At 36.2% G+C, this 22,925-nt stretch overlaps 1 protein-coding gene and 1 pseudogene across 2 annotated transcripts in view; one reads left to right on the top strand and one right to left on the bottom strand.

Moving 5' to 3' along the window:
• The window catches only part of LRBA (LPS responsive beige-like anchor protein), a 637,829-nt gene that overhangs the window by 578,141 nt on the left and 36,763 nt on the right, over nt 1-22,925 (top strand). For both annotated transcript variants that reach the window (XM_069493475.1, XM_069493474.1), the window contains 4 exons: nt 7,918-8,007; nt 12,390-12,582; nt 17,090-17,152; nt 22,694-22,849. In XM_069493475.1, the coding sequence (XP_069349576.1) occupies nt 7,918-8,007; nt 12,390-12,582; nt 17,090-17,152; nt 22,694-22,849 (502 nt within the window). The remainder of the gene's footprint in view (nt 1-7,917; nt 8,008-12,389; nt 12,583-17,089; nt 17,153-22,693; nt 22,850-22,925) is intronic.
• LOC138399127 (KATNB1-like protein 1 pseudogene) lies at nt 1,744-7,259 on the bottom strand (annotated as a pseudogene).

The raw sequence follows: 22,925 nt of genomic DNA, 5'->3' as shown, positions 1-22,925 counted from the left end.
CAAGGTCGAACTCAAGCAGGGTTTTCAGAGAGGAGTAGAACTCAGGAAATTGAAGCTGAGGATGACCATTCTAGGAGGGGCAGTGAGACAAAAGAAAATGTAAGGCAGAAATGACTTATATTTGTGGAAGCAAACCAGCTCGACTGGAAAGGAGCACTTGTATAAGGGAATGGGATGAAGGAATAAAAGTTAGAGAGGTAAGAAAGCTTTCGGTGCCTGGCATTAGGCCTTTATCTTTTAAGTACTGAAGACACTTGAAGACAGTTCATCAGAGAACTATTGCATAAAGGAGAGTTTGGAAAAATTCAATTCTTCAGGCCACATCAAAGGAAAAAACTGAACAGAGGGAAAAAATGGTAAAGAGATTACTACAATACTCAATATCTGAAATTGTAAGAAGCCTAGATTCAGAAATGAAAGATTAATGTGAGAAACTCTGAAGTGATTGTGCATAGTGACTGATTATATGTTAAACAAAGAGGTAAAATTTTAAAATGTTGATAAGATACTGAGCTTAAAAAAATCAGAGAGGAATCTAACCCTTGACTGAGGAATCCTAGGACAAAATTAATTTTTTCAGATTTTAGATATGTTTATTATTGGTGTGCTAAGACTGCAGTCCCAACTCCTGGAACAGGGTAGGTGGCACAGCATTAGATGAGTGGTGGGCAAGCAGGCCAACCTTCTTCTGTATTTACAGCTGCTCCCCATCGCTTGCATCACCACCTGAGCTCCGCCTCCTGTCAGATAAGCAGCAGCATTAGATTCCCATAGGACCATGAACCCTACTGTAAACCGCACATGCGAAAGACCTAGGTTGCGCACTCCTTATGAGAATCTAATGCTTGATGATCTGAGGTGGAGCTGAGACAGTGATGCGAGCACTGGAGAGTGGCTGCAAATACAGATCATCATTAGCAGAGAGGTTTGACTGCACAATAAATGTAATGCTCTTGAATCATCCTGAAACCATCAACCCCTCGCCCCAGTCCATGGAAAAATTGTCTTCTATGAAACCGGTCCCTGGTGCCAAAAAGGTTAGAGACCACTGTCCTTAGCATACACACAGAACACATAGATGGCCAGCAGGCAGAAGTACAGATGGACACTTCATAGGACTGGGCAGGCCTCTGGTTGTTGAGTTGGTAATCTTTCAAATATAAGTAAGGTTTAAAGTCCAGTAGAAAAAATTTCCAGGAAAGGAAGTTTTTTTTTTTTTTTTTTTTCATTTTTTTTTCAGTGTGGACAAAAAGTTTTAATATTGATTTTTGCTATGATGTTTTTAACTTTCAGTCTTAGCTGCACATATTTACGTGGTTTTTTTAATAAAACACAATCTTAAAAAAGTTAATGATGATTGGTCTTTGTGGTTCCTAGTAATAAATCCTATCATTTTTTCACATATTATAAATTATATTCTTATGCAGGATTGCATTAAGACCCAGTAGTTCTTAAATAATGTTAGCAAATAACCATATAAATCCCAAATGGAGCAAAGGTGAACAATATTCATAATGCACTTTCACCTCATTGAAGTTGAAGCTGCTGCTTTTAGATGTTTTTCCACTTCAATGTGAAGTAGATTGTTAGGGTTTTATTTGTGGTTTCATTATGTGGCTTTTTAAAAGGAAAAATGGTTTTAATTTCTTCCACAGTTCACAGTTCTCAGATGAGACCCTTTTTTGTAAATCATAGTCCAGGGATGTTTTGAATAACCAAGTGGTCTTTAGTAGATGAAATCTCTCAATGCATCTGTAATAAATAAGCATCTACATCCTTAGCTATATTACCAGTATATCCTGGAACCAAAGTAAGATGGTTTTCCTGTTCCCTTAATCCACTTAACTGTTTTAAAATCTGAATATTTCCATCATTTATAATTTCTGTTTTGGATGATAGTTCTGTCTACCACCTTTTTATGACTGCTTGAAGCCAGTTTAAATCAACTATTACATATGCTTCAAATTTGCTTTTAAGTAGTGACTTTACTAGAGGCAACAAGTCTACACAGCAGCGAAGTGAGATATATTGTGTTTCTTCCTGTAAACTATTAGCACAGGAAGGCAATCTGCCACAACTCCAAGATCTTCTATCCTCACCAAATAAGCTACAAGTTCACTTATACTAATCTTTCTCCAGAAAGTTAAAGCTGTATTCAGTCTCAAATGCCTGCTGAACAAGACTTGAGCCATTGTTTCATGGTCCTAAGAAACTTCAGGAAAAAACCCACTATATTCTGATGATGGGATTTCTGTTTGTGAAGAACTAGAATCACTGGATTTAACAGATATCTTCACCTATCATGGCGTGATTTTTCAGGCAAGTGGCCTGCACAAGCCAGTTCATTTTCTTTATTTGCCATGTCATAGCCTCCACTTCTAGGGGACTGTTTTTTTCTGTAACAAGGATTTGGAAAGGGATAGACTTTCTTTCTACAATAACTTATCTGGGCTTTTCACAGCTTGTCCACCTGTTCTATTTATGTAAGCAGCCAACTGTTTTGGAGATTTCTTAACCTCCTTCATGTTCTTAGTGAAATTGAAGATCCTTTTTCTAAAGAAGATCAATGGATCATTGATCTATTGAGGATCATTATCATTCAATAGATTGAATCCTCAATATCATTCCAAAATTCCGTTTTTTAACATCGCAGGTTTAAATACCATAATCTCTTAAATAACAGCACCTTATCGAACCTCGGTGCCTCAGCCCTGCCCTGGCACTGACAAACCATGCCAGCAGCCGGAGTGTCCCTCAGCTTCCTGGCCAGGCCCCACTCAAGGCCATTCAAAAGCCCGGGATTGAGAAAAAGTTTAAATTGAGAAAATCAAAATACTGAAAGAGAACTTAGTGATAAATTCATTTATGGATGAGAAGGAAGTCAGCAAAAGACAGAGAATAAAGGATTAGAGAATCAGTCTAAACATAAAGCCATTGAAGACACAGAAGAGAGAATCTTTGTAGAATTGTTTCAGAGATCAAGATGAACAAAAAAATGGCAGATGAATTGTAAAAACAATGAGGAGAATCTAGAATTATCAATTGATGATATAAAATGTGACTATAAAGTTTTGAGATCATAGTCATTTACCTTGTAATCTTATTACATAACTTTCACACTTGAAAAAGCCCTTTCTATTATATTTTTATTATCAACAATTCAAAGGTTAGTCAAGAAGTAAAGCATTTGTGTCTATGAATTCTACAGCCTTATTAGATGGCTTGAGGACTTAGAAAGAGAATTGATTATTATTTAACCTATGTGAGATAATACAGCTTTTATTTTGTCATTGAGATAGAATAATCAGACTACTATATGACTTGAAAAAGCCTTTTCCTCAAAGTGGTCAGTAATGTGCCAACTGTATTATATTTTTAAGACTTGTTTTTTAAAAAGTATCAAAAAGAAGAAATTGGGGCCAGGTGTAGTGGCTCACGCCTGTAATCCTAGCACTTTGGGAGACCGTGGGGAATCGTTTGAGACCAGCAGTTCGAAACCAGCATCAACATGAGCAAGACACCATCTCTACAAAAAAATAGAAACATTAGCTGGCCATGGTGGCACATGCCTACAGTCCCAGCTGCTTGGGAGGCTGAGATAGAAGGATTGCTGGAGCCCAGGAGTTTGAGATTGCAATGAGCTATGGATGATGCCAGTCTAGCCCAGGTGACGGAGCAAGACTCTGTCTCAAAAAAAAAAAAAAAAAAAAAGGTATTTTTGAAAGTTGTCTCATCATCCATATTCTTTTCATCTCAAAACAATGTTAAGTGCAAAACACTATATGTGATATTAATAGACCCAGTTACATTAAATTTATTTGTATAATAAATATTTATATGCTTTATGTCATTATTCTTAGTTTCTCCGTAGGAGTTGGTGTTATTGACCATACTCTTGGAACTCTTAGCCTATGGCTTCCATACCACCCTGTCCTGCATTTCCTCCTACACACCCACTATCTCTCCTCTGTCTTCTTCATTACTTTCTCATATCATACCTAATTATAAATCTTGAGATTCAGCTCTAGGTCTTTTTGTGTCTGTCTCATGTGGGTCTACAGCCCTAAAGATTTCTCAGAATTATCTCAGAGATTGCTACAGAGGCTTTTTAAGGATGGCTTCACCCCTTCAAAGTAGAATAGCCCTATCTCCATGTTTTATATATATATATAGAGAGAGAGAGAGAGAGAGAGGTTTCATGTAAAATCTCATTTCCAAAAGGATGTCATGTCTGCTACTTCAACACACACACACATACACAGCAAGAGGGAAAGATAAAAAAAAAAACTATTGATTTAAATTTCTCTTTTGTATCAATGACACCCAAATCAATACCTCTGGTCTCTCATCTCAGAGCCAGTCTTGGGCTTCCTTTTGTGCATTGGACATCTATTTTTTTTCCCAGAATATTATGGTGGTACAAATGTTTTGGTTACATAAATTGTTTTTGTATCATTTGAGTCAAAGTTGTATGTGTGCCCATCACCCCGATAGTGTACATTATACCTTTTAGGTGTGAATTTAACCATCCCCTCCTCCCCCCTCCCACCTGCTTGATTTCCTATTGATGTTATTTCCATATGTGTACTTAAATGTTGATTGATTAGTTCCAATTTAATGGTGAGTACATGTGGTGTTTGTTTTTCCATTCTTGTGATACTTCACTTAGAAGAATAGGCTCCAGCTCCATCCAGGATAATACAAAAGGTAGTTCACCATTTTTTATGGCTGAGTAGAACTCCATGGTATAAATGTACCACATCTTATTAAGCCACTCATGAATTGATGGGCACTTGGGTTGTTTCCACATCTTTACAATTGTGAATTGTGCTGCTATAAACACTCAAGTTCAGGTGTCTTTTTTGTAGGATGTCTTTTTTCCTTTGGATAAATACCCAGTAGTGGGATTGCTGGATCAAATAGTAGTTCTACTTTTAGTTCTTGGAGATATCTCCATACTACTTTCCATAGAGGTTGTACTAGTTTGCAATCCCACTAGCAGTGTATGAGTGTTCCTATCTCTCCGCATCTATGCCAGCATCTATTTTTTAAGCCCCAGCATCTGGGACTTTTTGATAAAAGCCATTTTCACTGGAGTTAAGTGTTATCTCATTGTGGTTTTGATTTGCATTTCCCTGATGATTAGAGATGTTGAGCATTTTTTCATGTTTGTTTGGCCATTAGTCTGTCTTCTTTCGAAAAGTTCCTGTTCATGTCTTTTGCCCACTTTTTAATGAGGTTGTTTGATTTTTTTTCTTGCTGATTTCCTTGAGTTCTTTATAGATTTGTTATCAGCCCTTTATTGGATGTATAGCGTACAAATATTTTTTCCCATTCTGTAGGCTGTCTATTCATTCTAATGATTATTTCCTTGGCTGTGCAGAAGCTTTTTAATTTGATCAGGTTCCATTTATTTATTTTTGTTGTTGCTGTGATTGCTTTTAGGGCCTTCTTCATAAATTCTTTGCCTAGGCTGATGTCTATAAGAGTTTTTCCAACATTTTCTTCTAGAATTCTTATAGTTCCATGCCTCAGGTTTAAGTCTTTTATCCCCCATCCGTGAGTTAATTTTTGTGAGTGGTGAGAGGTGCAGATCCACTTGGATTGGACATCTTGACCTAGACAAATGGCTAGCACTGTTTCTTTAGATTCCATTGTGTCTGAAATAAAATTTACTGTCCTTCTCCTGCTGAACTAGTTCTCCTTAACAGAAACTCCTGTTTCTTTTCATTGCTTTACTACTCTCTGAAACATGCAAGTTAAAAAAAAAAAAAAAAAGAAAGAAAGAAAATTAGTTTTGACTTTTCTCTTTTCTTCATTGCTCAAAGTCATCAGTCTCTTAAGACCTGTTGATTTTTCCTTAGGACATGGTTCAGACATTCATCTCTTTCTATTACGATAGTTTTCATGAGGATTGAGGTGTACAATTCCTTTTTTGGACTGCTCTCAGAACCTCCAAAGAAATCTCTTTGTCTATGAGCTCTTAGGCCTATATTATATTTTGAAATCTTGAGCCAGATTTCATAATGTGTTCACCATTCTCTCCCTACATAAACTTCCAAAGCATTTCTTTCTTCCCTATTTTAACTATGTTAAATGGAAATCACACTGAGGCCCAGATCTAATAATATGGCATTTTATTTAGGGCTTTGTATGTGCTAGGTACTAGGCTAAGTACTTCATATGCTCTTATATAGGTATTGTTATTATCCTGATTTTATAGGTGGGAAACAGAGATTAAGCTACTTGCCCAAAGTCAAACAGCAGGTAAGTGGCAGTGTCAGGATTAGCACTCTGAGCCATCTGACATCATAGGCCAAGTGCTAAAGCAGTATGCTCTCCACTACCTCCCCTCCCCTTTTTAATGGGGGAAAGGCATGTGGGCTACTGGGCAGGGACCACAGAAGGCAACAGTCAAGGGAAATGGCACTGGCTTTACCAACTATTCTTAAAAGAGACTTAAGATTCTAATTCATAAATAACACTATGAAGTGGGTAGTATTATTATCCACATTTTATAGGAGAGAAAATTGAAACTTTAAATAACTTACTCTAGATCATACAGTTCTTAAAGCATACAGCATTCTCTAAACTTATTGGACAGATTGCATAAAACCATTATTCAGCCTTCCAAGTACATTTGCTCTTTTTCCTACACCAGGAATATATTCTTTAAGGGCAGAAACATTTAAGACCTAATAGTGCTGTGTACATAGTTCATGATCATTGAATGCATAAATGAATAGATGTTATCATTGTTTCTTAGGAAAGGCCTTGTGAAGGACTATTAGTGGTATCCCTGTCAAATAAAAATATGAAATTAATATTGGATAATGATATTTAGTTATGGTTTATTAATTGCCTAGGCTATAAGACCTGTTTTCTTGAGGATTAAAAATGATGAATATATATTCTTATGAATTTGAGGGAGTTTCTTCATCCTTTTAGCCTGGGAGTTAAGAATACTGACTGTTGTGTGGGTGTTGAAGTAGCTTTTATATATCTTTGCTTCCTTCTCTCCCCTCACCTATCCTGTAGCATTTATTCATTCAACCAATTTAGGGATCTAACAGTGAAGAAGATTCATAAAGTCCTTGCTTTCAGGGATCTTGTACTTTAGTGGGAGGAGACAAATGTAAACAAGTAAGCAAAATAATTACGGAAAGTGATGGCACCTGGCATTTAGTAGTTTCCCATGATGAGGGAGTTGTTGGTGATTGGGAAGTGGGTGTCTGTGCTAGGTGTGCAGCAGGAGCCATAGTAGGGGAATGCCTTGTAAGAGGCACATGCACACATCTTTCAAAAAGGGCACACATACACATGTTCCTCATGTTTAGTTACTCCCTGGTTTAACCATCTCATGCTTAGATGCAACATATGGGTTTTACTTTGTTATTTGGCTATCTAACTTCAGAGAGACTGTCAACAATAATGCCTTTCTATGGAAAAATTAATACAGCATCAAGCCATTTTCACAGGTGCTATATTTCTTTTTTCCTCTTTTCTACTTCCCAGGATGAAATGGGGCCTAGAATGAAAGAAGCAATAGTTTTTCTCTATAGCTGTAAAAGATTAGCTTTTCGTCATTGAGGATAATGCAAGCAGGAAAACCAAATGCAAGAAAACGGAGATGAAGCCAAAGGGGGCGATTTCTGATTGTAATAGCTGGTTTCTGTTTCATATCACGGAGCAAGATGAGAAAGTTTTACAGAGTTTTATAGAAACAGCTTCCACAGTGCTAAAGGATGACCTCACCCTCACTGCCCTTGCCAGGTGCCTAGTCCCACTGTGAAAACACAGGTTGATTTTCAAAATGAAATAAGCCAGAGTATGGGTTGACTTTTTGAGGTGATAGTTGTGGTTCTATTGCCTGTAATTAGCACCTCTTAACCCTCAAACTTCCCATGCCTTTTTTAGGCTGTTGAAGCTCAAATCCGAAGTTTTGGACAGACGCCTTCTCAACTACTCATAGAGCCCCATCCTCCCAGAGGTTCTGCCATGCAAGTGGTAAGTGCTATTTTCACTCTCCTCATTCCTTGCCTCTCTTTCAGACCGTGCTAGATAACAGTCTTTTGTTGTGCTGGAGATTCTCCACCACATCTGGGCCTGTTCTTATGCAATGTTTGTTAACCTGCTAGTAACCAGCAAATGTTACTGCATTCTCTCCTGGAGGCTTTGAGAAGGTAAACATTGCTCTGGGGCTCCAGTATTTCATCAGTTCATGTTTTGTATTATAGAATTAAAAGGTACGTAATTGTCATGTATCCTCCCTCCAGGATAAAGGATTCTAGACATAGGTTTGATCAGTTTTCTGGTTTGATCCAATGAGTTTATAGATTAGTTTTGCTATTGTGTTTATTCTTTACATCACAATATGTTTTCCAGTTGGGAATTTTAAAACAAATTCTAATATATAGGATATTGTCACTGAAGGTCAGGACCACAGGTATACCAAACCACCTAAAACTTAGTGGCTTAAAATAATGATTTACTTTATTTCTCATGATTCTGAGGGTTCTATGGGCATTTCTTCTGCCCTTTTCACCTTGGCTCACACACACACTGCTGGGGGGTGGGCTGAGGTGGTTGGGCTTCTCTTTCAATGTGGTCTTTCCTCCTCAAGGAAGATAGCCTAGGCTACTCCCATGATAGGAAAAGTCCCAAGAGAATGAAGACAGAAGCAGCAGACTTCTTGATGCTTGCTTTTGAGCTCACACATCGTTTATGTCATGTTCTATTGGTCAAAGCAAGTCAAAAGCCAGCCCAGAACTAGCGGTAGGGAAATAGACTTGAGCAGCAAAATAATGTGGCCATTCTACCTTTATAGTTCCTGAAATTTCCGGGTGAGAATTCTTCAATGAGAAAAAACAAATTGGCACAGTAACAAGCTGAATTGCCTGATGAACATACTTTTTTAAAAGGAATAGACTGTAGATATTTTTTTTCTTGAATCATACCTCATAAAAACAGGTTGCTCATTATTGTTTTAAATTAAGAATAGAGAATATAAAATCCATTTCCATAAATATAATGAACAATTTAAGATAAATTCAAATTCCATGCTGTGGCTTAGAATGGCATTGACAGATACTGGGAAGGAGAGAGCAGCAGCCAAGAGGGCAAGAGATGGAGATGAGGGCCTGCAACCTCTGGCTCTCTTTTCTTTTCTTTTTTTCCTTTCTCTTCCCACATCACCTTCTCCTGTGTGCCTTTTTCCTCTTTGTCCTCTTTGCAATTTTCTTTCATCTTCCAAGGTTTTTTCTTTCTTTCTTGAATAATATGAATTGGCCATAAGAATAAACTATAAGCATTTTAAAAATTATTTGCATCAGCTTTTCTCATAAGTATTTTTAAATCGGTGAAATCAGATTTAGATGAACATAAAGGGTGACTTTAGTGGATGGAAAACTATACACAAAGAGCGAACATTTAGTAAGAACAATGGAAGATAATGCCATAAAAATAGTAAGAATGATTTATGTTTGGGTTCTGGAATTAGTTTTAGTAATAGCTTGTCATTGAGACTCAGGCTGCTTTGGTGCTGGCTAATGGAAGCACCTCCACTGCTCCATTGACTTTCTGCCTGGGTCACTGCACAGCAGTGGTTATTGGGCCAGTGTGGGAGTTCCCACTGCCAAGCCTTCCTCCGTGGCAAAAGGATTATTGGCTCATCGAGGCAGATCAGCTTTGCTATCCCTAGGGTAGGAAGGCTGGGAAGGCACAAGCTCATATAAGGATGTGGGACCGTCTTTCCCATTATCTTTATCCTCTGAATTGAATACCAGAACTCCCTTTCAGAATTGTACAAATTGTGTTTTTCATCTCATGCATATGTGCATGGGAAAGAAAGATGTGTTGAAAAGAAACTAGAGTTGCTAACAAACACGCACTTAATCTCAGAAAACAATGAAATTTGGCTAGCAGTTTCCTACTTCTACCTCAGACTTGGCTCACAGAGGTACCCAGGATTAAGAGGGTTTGTGTCTTTCATCCCTGTTTTACCAGTTGTTCTGCTCACATGCAGCTGCTGCTATCATAGCAGACTAGCCCAGTAGGGTGGGGTGTGCTTTTTCTTATTTCTAGTGATCCTCATTTGTACTTTTTAGCCAAGGATATGATGGGGAGTCCCCAAGAGAGTTTCCTGCTATTTGCCTGCATCGGGAGCTCTAGTCAGGATGGGGTGTGAGGAACAGACTGGAGGGACAGCTTGTTGTGAGAATGCAGTGGACAAGTCTGGATATAGTGTCTGCAGCTTGCTGTGGAAAGTGACTTGTCCTTGCCATGTAGCCGGCTAAGAGATGGCTCACTAGAGTCACTATGTAAACAAGACATTCTTCTTACATGTTAGAGATTTTTTTCGTGTTTTCTTAAGAGCATAACATTGGAATTATTCAATTTGAGCCTAATTATATTTATAATAGGAGCTGTTAAGCTCAGAAATATGTATGAACTTCCTTTCAGTGAGACTTTATTATTGTACTCTGATTTTCTCTGAGTTTATAAATTGACTTTAGTAAATATTATTGTAAAACTATGCAATTGAAGAATTCTTTAAAATTAGCTTATAGGATATTTTGTTTGTTGCTGCTCCTTTTTTCTTATTTTTACCTAATTTCACAGAATTCCTTAAAAACCGTATAAAGGTTCTTTGTATGACAAAAATTACATAGTGATATTAGGGTTTTAAAAATCAAAGGTCCACATGTTTATTAATTGTTTTTGCTAATACTCAGATGAGGTCCCCATCAACCATCACTGTACCCTCCACCCCCACGCACACATATGAATACAGCAGAAATTAAAGCCACCTCGTGCTGCGTTAAGTGCATGAGCCATAATATACACCAGGTGTAGTAATTAGCAGGCACACGAAGGCTGCCTATTTGTCTGGTTTTGCTGCTGTTGCTGTATCCCCCTGTGTTTTCACACCATCAGATAGTTGGATTTAATTGAGGCCACATCAGATGAGGCATTACTGACACCTTTAATTGAATGAGCATCCAGGGAGGATTAACTCATAATATTGATTGGCTTTTAGCCACTTGCTCAGAAGGGTGTCTGGGTAGCTTATTAGTTGCCTTTATTTACACCTTTATGCAAAGAGTGCAAATAGGAATTCTTAGTGCAATATGTTTTTCTAAGTACTCTTAATAACTTTTTTAAAAGGACTGATAATAAAAATGCAAATGTATTTAATTTTTTATTACCAGTTCTGAATAAATATGTGTTAAATATATGTGCCTACACATTTACATATACCTGGTGTTTTGAAATATGGCAGTAGGAAAGCAGCCAGAAGCATTTCATCAAAGTGTTTCAATTCTGAATGATACTAATCAGCTATTAGAAATAGACATGGTAGGTAGGAAAGAATTGCTGAAAACGTACAGTGCAATTATGGTATGATAGCATACTACCACAAAGTATAAATAAAGCCAATAAATCAGAGTAGTGTTATATATGTTTCAGATTATAACATATGGGTTCCAAATCCTTAGTAGTCTTCAAGATTTATTTGGTTGCTGGATATTAGAACAGACAGTGTTTCATTTAACATTTTCAATTACTTTCTGCTTTTCAAAGGAGAAATCAAAAAAGTCTTGAATTTTAGTTTTTGTAAACCAAGGGAAGAGAGACTTTATTTCTCTTTATTCCTAGCTATAGCAGGAAGCAGTGGCATTTGCATTACAATAGGCTGTGTTTATGACTTGGTACACTATATAAATATATTGTTTTTACAAGTACATTTAATTATGCATTGCTTTGAAACATCTTTATAATTAAGTTTGTATATTACATTCATAAGTTATTTCTCTACTGTAATAATATATGTAAGCAGTCTAACTATTGTTTATAAATATATTTGCTTTAATTATCTCTTTACCTAGTTGTCAAAATCTTCATGCTAACTCAACACAAGTTTTGATGGTCCTTGGAAATTACCTTGGTTTGCTGTTATACCTATTGTTTAATCTCATTCTTTTCTTTTTTTTTTTTTTGTAAGTACTAAAAGACCATTATGTGACACATGATAGCAACTGGAATGGTTTAATGCAATCCCCAATACTTTGCCTATTTAGAATCTATATCAATTTTTTTTTAGTTTTTCATGGTAGTGGGAAGGCAAAAATATAATAAAATTTATAGATTTTTAAAGTGTTCCTGTTAATGTATTCTAGTTTAATCACCAAAAATTTCCACTAATGACAATATGTGGAAAACAAGCAAATCATAATTGCTGTTTCTAGAAGCCTTTCTGCTCACTGTGCTTTCACTTGCAACTTGTGGTAACATGGTCTTCCTCTTCTTTTCCTGCACCCTCTCTCTTTCTTGTCTTTCTTTGTCTTTTCTTTCTTGTATATTTGGGTCTTGTCATGCCCACTCAACAGTATCTCCTCCTGCAGAGTCCATTGATGTTCACAGACCAAGCCCAGCAGGATGTTATCATGGTCCTCAAGTTTCCCTCCAACTCCCCTGTCACTCACGTGGCAGCCAACACCCAGCCTGGTCTGGCAACTCCTGCTGTGATCACGGTCACTGCTAACAGGCTATTTGCTGTGAATAAGTGGCACAACCTTCCTGGTAAGTAAAGATATATCATCGTAAGACATAGTAACTGCTGAATTACTGTATAAACATATTGTAATATCCACTTAAATATATCTCAACATTTAAGCTTTTAATTTTTGAGCATTAGTCTGAATCCAAATGTCGAATAGTTTGAAAGGCTAAAAGAGGTCCCATCTGAGGTATACAGTATAAATGTTAAAATATAACGTATTCTATAGTATTGGGTTGTTTGTCTTTATCCTTGGAGATAAATATTGTTTCTAATATAATATTTTAATTCTATATTGTGTCCATAAATAGTATGTATTTATTTATCAAATGTTCCCCTTTTTTACTCATTTATTTACTCAATAAACACTTCTAATTGTCTACTATGTGCCAGAAACTGTACCTTTCTGTGCTTGGCATGATAGTATTTGTTGTGGATGATAGGAAAAAGAACCCTTAAATTACACAGCCAAAATACTACACACCTACAAGTACTTTCTGTTCTTCTATTAAATGCTAAATAGTCATGCTCAACTGAAATAACCATTAGAATCATAAACCGTCAAGGTCTGAAGAGGTATTACAGTTTATGTACTCTGGGCCACATTTTACCAGTGAAGACACTGAGCCCAGGGACCTTGCTTCGTTTAGCATCACCTATGCTAAGTCAGTGGCAGAATTTGAACCCAAGCTTTCTGATTCAGATTTTATGACTACCCCTCTGTAATTTATTGCCTCTCATTGGAGTACAAATGTTGATACCTGGATTTAGTGCTGTTCTTTTTGGCCAGTAGTTAGATATTTTTTTTTTTTTTTTTTTTTGTAAGAAGTAAGAAAATTGTTTAAAGTTCTGGAGATTATAGGTGCTTTTTTCTCAAAGCCATTATTTTAGGTAGGGACATTTTTAAAAGGTAGATTTTGTTAGTCTGTTATCTTGTCATTTAATCTGTAAAGTATATATAAAGCTTATTAGAATACCTGAATATGGTTACAAAAATACAAATTCTTGAACAAGGACCTCATGCCATTTAAACGCAAGTGCTTTTAGAATGGAACAAAATTGACATTCAAACAAAATTTAGTACATTGACTAGGCTAAATAAGGTGTACCTATTACAAAGAATCTGTGGTTAAGTATCAAAATGGCTAATTAAATATAGCCATTTTCCTTACCATTGGAAAAGAAATGTCAATATTTGATTGGAGAATATATTTCAGAAAAATGGAGACAGTAAAAACTGAGTCAGGTGTTTAATATTATGTCCTTTTATTCCTTTCTCTTTAAGCAAACTTCTGTTACAAAGGTAAATGTGTATGCAAATGACATGTTCTGGGACGAAATATTATAATTTATTTAAGAAATGTGATTTTTGGTTTCTCTGAGTACTACTTCCTTAGAAGAAAAACATCCTCATGGTATGTTCTATCAAACACACTAGAGGACTTACCTACTCTGTATACAGTTACCTTAGAGCTTTGCAAATGCATCAGGGCCACCACAAATGATGCTTATCCTGGGTGGCTGTGGCAACCCTGAGAAATTCTTCAGTTTACACAGTGACAGAACATGTGAAGAGAGACAAACCTCTTCAACTGCTGGAATGCCCTGACTGCCCTCCACCCCCTATCTTTAGCCCAGCAAAGAACTAGCTCAGCAGGAACTAAGCTCACTCAACCCAAGGGCTGCTAGGTCTCCAGCTCATAGTCAAGTTTTTAGGCAACTCCCAAAGCAGTGATGACTAAGCTCCTGACTTTCCCCTTTTCAGCAAGCCCATGTCCCTGACTAAAAAGTTTGCTTAGTACTTAGTGGTGAAGGTGTTCTCTTCCCCCCTTCCAGTTTTGCTCTAAATACATAAAGTGATTTAGGGGTCCTGCTGCTAGAGTACAACTTATGGCACATCCAACTATTGCCAGCCCAAGCTTTCCTTTCTGTAAGATAAGAGCTTGGAGGACTGCATAGGTCTGCAGATCCTTTGCCCGTAATTCTCCTCAGTGACCCTTTACTGTGTCTGTGCCTGTGTCATTAGTGGTGTTTGTCCCCACCCTTTACATTCATTCTACCTTCACAGTATGACACAGCAACTCTTCAGCAAGTGAACACAAAGAAAGATAACTTAAGGATACACCACAGGCAGTTATCTCTCTAGAATGTGACCTCCAATTTGAGTACACTTACACCTAAGAATATTAAGCATCCATTCTATTAAATCTATGCCTCATTTTAGGTATGTTTACATAAACCTGATCTTTCATCCTATCTTGTGCTACCTTTGCCTGTTAGTGTGCCTTGATTTAAAACAAACAAACATCAAAAATTCCTAACAGGTTTTCTTAAAGAAATATCAAATTCATATTACACTAATTTTTTCTTTTAATTTTAGTTTCAGTTTCTTTTCTGAAGATCTATGATTTCCATAGCACATTCATTAGACAACCTCCTGTCATTTCTTTGAGTTGTATCTGAGTCCTGATTTAGAAAAGAAATAATCTTTATCCTCCCTTCTCTTTCAAAGGACCTTGAAAAACCTCCAGAAAATAAAATAACAGCAGCTAATGTTTATAGAGCATTTTCTAATTTCTAAATACTGTTTTAATAATTTTTTGTGTATGAACTTAATCCCCTCAACAACCTGAGGATGTAGGTTCCATAATCAGATTGAACCGTATGAAATTGCCTTTTTTATAGGTCAAAATGGTCAGGTATTGGCAATTTCATTTGGTCCAACTTATCTGACCTATTTTGCAGATCAGGAAACTGACACACAGGGGTTATATACCTTGCCCAAGGTCATACAGGCAGTCAGTGGCAGAATTGGGATTTGAGGCATGACCAAACCTCCCTATACTTCTTTCCCTGACAGTTTGGTTTTAATGTTTCTATGATCCCAGATTCTCAGAGAAGTAGGGAAAAATTCTCAAGGTATTAGTGCTGATTGACACTGTTATAATTGGAAGTAAATGGCACTGTTGGGTAGACCAGAGGCTACAGTGCATTTTCCCTTATCATTCCTGGGATTTCTTTACTAGCAGATCAGCAAAGACTAATACCTTCAGTGACTAAAAGTGAGTCATGGTGGCTTCCTTTCTTCAGCTACTTTAGTTTCTTACCCATATTCAATTATAATTTTTAGTGCCAATATTGTACTTAGGTATTTTATCAGTACCAATGATCTTCCAAACATCCTTAAAAAGTTGGCGTTCACTAACTGGGGAAATTATGACATAGTAAATTTTAAAATAATCTAATTATTTTTTTTTTTAAATTTTTAAGTTTTAAAATAATCTAATTTTTTTTTTTTTTTTTTTTTAAGAGACAAGGTCTTGCTATATTGCCCAGGCTGATCTTGAACTCCTGGCCTCAAGCAATCCTCCCGCTTCAGACTTCTGAGTAGCCAGGACTACAGGCACATGCCACCACGCCTGGCTGTACTCCATTTTTATTTTCAGTTCCTCAAAGGCAGTCAGAAAGATTTCCTAAAATCTGATGGCATTAAGGAGAACTCTAATACCAACCAAACAGTAATATAAATGCTTGTGAGTCTATAAAAGGCAGATACCGCACAATGGCTGAGTCATTTGGGGAAAATAGTTTGGAAAAGGGCCCAGAATTTATTGGAATTATGAAGCTGAAAAGATCATCTATTCCAAACCCTTCATTTTAGGGTTTATGATTTGCCTAAGGTTGCAAGCCAGTGACAGCTCCTGATTTCTGTATACTTCCTCTCTGCCTAGAGTCCTCCTACCTTTCACAGGGAAACAGCCTGCAAAACCTCTTTTCAATTAGAAAATAAGTATGCTTGAATCTTTAAAACCATTTTGAGAATTGAACAAACTATTCTTAGTATAGATTGATTTTTGTTACTCATTTGCTTCTCAGAGTATTTTTAAATTGAAGCCATGGAAATATTAAATATTAATAAAACTTTTTTAAAACCCTCAATCCAATCTTTAAGAAAATATTTCAGCCAAATGCATTTAACTAAAACATTTATCTGCGGATAGCTTGCTTGCTTTTTATTCAAACTTTCAATTGATTGATTTTAAGTGATGGATGAAACATTAAATGTTCCCTGACTTAGAGCTTTCCCTTTCTCCATCATAAATTGACGTTTTTGTGGATCCTTTGTGCTGCAGCATTCAAAACTGCCTTTTTAAGAAGTAACAAAAAAAATAGTATTTGCTACAGTCAGCAGATGGTTGTCACATTTTGTTTTCGGTGCGCTTTACCACTTAATTTTGTTTTGTTGCAGCATCAGAGGTTGCCAGTCAAGCATCTGCTATAGCTTATGGCCTAGGACTGGAGCCACTGCTGATGGCACATGTTCAGAACAGCACTAATCTAAAATAAATGTTTAATAAGCTAACCATAAAAGCACCTGGATTTTTGTTCTTTAAATTTCACAAAACTGCACGAGAGATTTGGAGGTTGGAAACAATTTTACATAAGGTTCGACTTATGCATTTTTATGTAGTTTAGTATATGAAAAATAATGCTTTTTTTTTTTTTTTTTTTATCTTTTGTGAATTCCAGCTCATCAAGGTGCTGTACAAGACCAGCCATACCAGCTGCCAGTGGAAATCGATCCTCTCATAGGTCTGTCACTTCCTTCTTTCTTTGCGATTCATTAAGCTCTGTATGGTGGCCCTGAAGTGTAGATTACAGTTGTTTTTCACTTGCTGGTTGCTGGGAATGGAATTTTCCTGATAAACCATTTGCATGCAAATTGGAATGCAATGAGCTGTGGCTATGCTGGTATTTCATCAACTCCCCCTCGTTGGTTTGCCTAATTTGAACAGGCCTAGGACGAGTGTCACTGAAAATTAATATGGATGCTGTAATAATGTGTGATTGAGAATGCGCATGAAGTACTGTCAGGATAATATTGGATCTTTTCATCACTCAGACTTGTTGATGAGCAGGAGCGAGGCACGTTATGATGAATTGGTGCACTGGTAATGTGATGGAGCTCCTTTGCTAGGAAAATTTTCATAATAACAGTGGGGTTCTTAGCAGCACTGTGTTGTGAAAAATAAAACTGTAGTGCCAGGGTTTCATCATTAAAGGAGATCAATTCTTTCTTCCTGGACCCTCTATTCAGTCTGAGGGGATTAATGTGCAATTGCAGAGCAGTTTCGAAGTTGAAATATATTGCCCAGCCAATGGTAGTGTTAAGATATTTGTATTCATTTTCCTAGGGTCCTACAGCCCAATAAATTGCCATTGGAGGTTAAATTTGTTCAGGGAAGAAAAAAATAGGGAGGAGACCAGAAAGAGCCATTGGGATGAAATGAGCATCTGTAGCAGATGACTTAGACGATTTAATTGCTGTTATGCTTTTTGAGTAGGTTAGCTGAAATCTCTAGTTTAGCATTTTTCATCCTTATGTGAGGGGATTTCAAATGTGGCATCGCTAAGAACATTAAGCTTTGATTTTGAAGATGCTGTTCAATACCTTTTAGGATAAAAAACTTAATTGCCTAGCTGTGCTACCAGCATGGATATTTATCTTGTAATTTTGTCAAACTTCTCTGGCACAAGTAAATTTGTTAGAATTTTGAAGTTTTTAAAGAAAGCATATGAACGAACAGGTTTATTACTTTGAAATCCAAGATGTTCTTTCTATGTAGTTACCTTTTTTTTTTTTTTGTCTTTAAAACTATTGTTTCAATAGAGAGCTAAATGACTACCATTCACAAATGGACTATCAGGATGAACAAAAATAATCTTAAGCTCAAAATCAATTCATTTATCATTTCCCCAAGTATAAGCAAAAATTTAAGACATATTATCTACATGAAGGATAAATACTACTCTGCTTCCTAAATCTTGTTTTGTTTTAAGTAGATACAATTTGCCATATATATTTAAAAAATGCTCACTTGGGTAGTTTTAAAAGTCAGGAAAAAGCCTATTTGCTAGGTCATTTAAAGCATTATTTCTGCTTTATAGACTCATTGTTTGCTTTGCAACTTGACAATGAATAAAGTCTAATTAAATGAATTTAGCAATTATAAACCTTTAGACCAAGCATAGGTAAATTTTTCAGGTAAATGGCCAGATACTAAATATAAGCTTTGTGGGCCATGGGTCTCAGACACAAGTATAGTTTGAGCATCCCCTAATCTGAAAATCTGAAGTGATCCAAAATTTGAGACTTTTTGAATGAAGACATGACACCACAAGTGGAAAATTCCACACTTAACCTCATGTGACAGGTCACAGTCAAAACATAATCAAAACTTTGTTTCATGCATAAAATTATTATACAAAATTACCATCAGACTATGTGTATAAGGTACATATAAACCATAAATTAATTTTGTGTTTAGACTTGGGTCCCATCCCCAAGATATGTCAATATAGGCAACTATTCCAAAATCTAAAACAAAAAATCTGAAATCCAAAACACTTCTGGTCCCAAGTATTTCAGATAAGGTAAGCCACCATAGACAAAATATAAACAAATAAGCTTGGCTGTGTTCCAGTAACACTTTATATACAAAACCAAGCATTGTTCGGATTTGGCCTTTGGGCCATAGTTTTTCCATCCCTGTTCTAGATCACTGGTCATCAGACTGTTCTCTTACCCCTTAAAATAACTGTTTAAAACCATGTACCTTCTCATACATTTTTAAGTTGACATCTGAAAGTTTTTATCACAAGTGTAAATAGTTGCAAAGTTTACAATTTCTGGTGTAGTGTAAAAAAAATTTAATATATCCAATGGAATCTAAATATCAGAGTGAATTGATACTCAACATTTTCTGATTTAAAAAATGTATAAAAAAGCTCTTAACAGTTGAAAATTTCACATTATTCCTTTTTCATCTTGAATTTATATTTTCATTCTACTTCACCCATGTAATTTTATCTTAACTTTTTAAAACTGATTACCCTATTATATTTTCAGCAATAAAAATATTTATGGAAAATTAAACATGTATATAAATTTAAGTTTAAAAATTTCCTATGACCATAAGACTCTGCTTTTTAAAAAATTAATCTGTATTGAGTGATCATTACAAATATTAATATATACCTACAATTATATTATAAAATTTAATAAACACTTATTAAACATAAAAAATGAACATTTATTGGAAATACATTTTTAATGAAATAGATGGGGCTTTCCCCCCCAACTAGCTCATCTATTCATGGATAAATATTATTTATTGCTGAGTGAGACAGGATTTGTCAACAGGTCTGTCATATTTATGTGTTTTTATAAATAGAAGCTCTGAGGAATGTTACATAAGAAAATAGATGGGCAAAGAAGAGTTTTGTTTTAATAGTGCCACTCAAATCTTTGAACTCTTTCTGTTAGTGGCAAATTCATATAGCAATAATCTATTATTAAGAATTATTTCTGGCCGGGCGCGGTGGCTCACGCCTGTAATCCTAGCACTCTGGGAGGCCGAGGCGGGTGGATCGCTCGAGGTCAGGAGTTCGAGACCAGCCTGAGCAAGAGCAAGACCCCGTCTCTACTAAAAATAGAAAGAAGTGATCTGGCCAAATAAAAATATATATATAGAAAAAATTAGCCGGGCATGGTGGTGCATGCCTGTAGTCCCAGCTACTCGGGAGGCTGAGGCAGTAGGATTGCTTGAGCCCAGGAGTTTGAGGTTGCTGTGAGCTAGGCTGACGCCATGGCACTCACTCTAGCCCGGGCAACAGAGCGAGACTCTGTCTCAAAAAAAAAAAAAAAAAGAATTATTTCTATGGTATATTATTAAATTATCATTTTAACAATCTATCATTAAAACTTATTTTTAATGATCTACCAATTGACAGCATGATTAGATCCTCATTCCATTTTATTGAAAGCAATGAATTAGAAACCACCTAACCTACAGAATGAGTTGATACATAGGCATTCACTTTTCAGAATCACATTAGTATTTTGAATTGTCCTTTTTTGACTCCCAAGAGATTTTTATACTGAGGGTAAATCACCATAGTAAGATTCTGCATGAAAGGGAAATACACCTTTATTTTTTCTAGTGGAGGAAGGGCATGAGAAAGGGGAGATATGAAAAGAAAACTCACAGGAACGTTCTCAGGCAAATCAGTTTCAGGCAAGAGAATATATGAAAGTTGAGGAATGAAACTGATTCCCTTAAGACCATCTGAACTTGTGTATCTCTTGGGAAGTCTAATACCCCTAGGGGTATGCATGCCCCAGTTTGAAGACTGCTTATCTAGACAAATATACCTTAGACAGATGGGGGACTTTGCAGTGTTAAATTACAAGTAAGCACTTGCTTAGAAAAATAGTTCATCTGAATGCTGAGGTGGCATCAGCCTTTACCCATGGGTACTTTGTGGTCACTCAATTCAAAATTATGCACATACCCAGATCTGTTGAGGAGGTCCTCTCAAGAGATTACCCTCCCAAATAATGGCCAGTGAAAGTTTATATCATAGGAGCAGAAGTCTTATAAACACTGACAAAAATAAACATTTTTACAGTTCTCCTATGGAATGAACCAGTGAGGAAAGTACCACATACCTTATTTTTAATTGTAATGTTTCTTGGAATTAAAAAAAAAATTATCACACAGCATCATTGCAGTGGGATACTGTCTCTCTATGATATACTATGATATCCATAAAAGCTTTTCTCATCTGCCAGCAACTTCCCTGTGTGCAGAAAGAGAGGGAATAATGATTCCCATCTAGAATTCTGCCCTTTTTAAACTGCCCATGTAAAACTGCCTACATAAAACTGCTATCACTTTTTAGCCCATTATTCCTCCAAAAGCATATGAAGCCTACAGTTATCTAATAATCTTGAATGGTTGAATTGTATCAACAGACACCAGCAGAATTTTGCAGCATTGCACATGTAGTGTATATGTATAGTTTGCTATGCTGTGTATGCCACGAGGGCAAGGGACACCTCAGTCCTCTGTGTCCCTGGTGGTTCCCAGAACAGCGCTGGAGAGCATTTTGAACACCTTTTTTCTTCTGCTTTATTTTCTGAGCTTTCTATTAAGTTACTGACATTAACTTAGTTATTACATATAATGAATATAATATAGATATTTTTCTATTTTTAATTTTTATCAATAATGTATAAGATTTTTTTCAAAAACTTGAAAACTATGATAAAAAGCTTAATAATCAGATAGAGAAATTTGTTTTGTTTGTTTTTATTTCTGGTACAACCAAGTTTCTTTATCAGTACAAGAACCATTATTTGTATTGGAAGAATGATGGTAAAATAAACCCTCAGATCACTGGAAACAAAGCTTTCTATTTTCATTGGCCTCAATGCCAAAAAAGGCATCTCAGTGAAAATTCCTTTTCTGATAATGGCACACTTGATAGTGTATTTCTAGGTGATTATTACTCTTCCCATGTGCTTGGTGTTGCTCTATGTCTGACCTTTTGCCTTGTGACAAACCACATCTCAGGTGCTCTGTAGCACTTTGAAAACACACTGCCAGGCTGTCTTGTTTTATTGCTTAAATAAGGAGTAAGAAAGTGGCAGTCTGCTGTGCTTTGACTTTTTCAATTACAAGAATCTTTAATAAATAGTCATTCTATCCTTTCCTTACATGCAAGTGCAGCTGTAAACAGGGGGAATGGGAGTTCCCATCCAGTCAAATTAAAGACCGGTTAAAGCCAAAGTAGTACAAGATGCTACAATATTTCAAATATATGACATTTAAATCCTAATATCTCTTCCTTGTGACAAAATGTTAAAGGTAATAGATTGTCACAACATGAACCATTCTCATGACAATAGATGTAATGAGATTGTCAGAAACACAAACCTAACTGTGATGCAATCTGGAGATTGTAATCTAGTTTGGTCCTGCCCAAGAGCTAGAAAGCATGTTCCGTGAATTGTATACGATTTTTAAATTGTAGTATGTTATTATTTCTTTCCTCTGAGTAAAATTTTTTACTGAGATGTTGAATTTAGCTGCCTAGATTCTTCCAGCAATCAGATATGTTTTCCTATTTGGTTTTTAAAATATTACTGTTCTTAAAATTAAACATCAAGAATTCTTATCTTGGAACGTGTCTCTGCTCCTACTTCACTCTCAACTCCCAAAAGGACAAACTATAGGATTTCTTTGCCCGTGTGTGTTTAATAGGTATTTTCCCCCTCTATTTTCACAGCCAGCAATACAGGAATGCACAAAAGGCAAATCACTGACCTTTTAGACCAAAGTATTCAAGTGCATTCCCAGTGCTTTGTCATCACTTCAGACAACCGCTACATTCTCATCTGTGGCTTCTGGGATAAGAGTTTCCGAGTCTATTCTACAGACACAGGTAATTTTTATTTTCTTTGTCAGTGAACTAAAGTTTACTACAAGTAACACTGAGAGGCTTAGAATGCTTTCTCATC

The sequence above is a fragment of the Eulemur rufifrons genome, chromosome 18, assembly GCF_041146395.1.
Source record: "Eulemur rufifrons isolate Redbay chromosome 18, OSU_ERuf_1, whole genome shotgun sequence".
NCBI classification, from domain to species: Eukaryota; Metazoa; Chordata; class Mammalia; order Primates; family Lemuridae; genus Eulemur; species Eulemur rufifrons.
The sequence above is the reverse complement of the archived record's forward strand: the minus strand, read 5'-3'. Positions and strand labels throughout refer to the sequence as shown.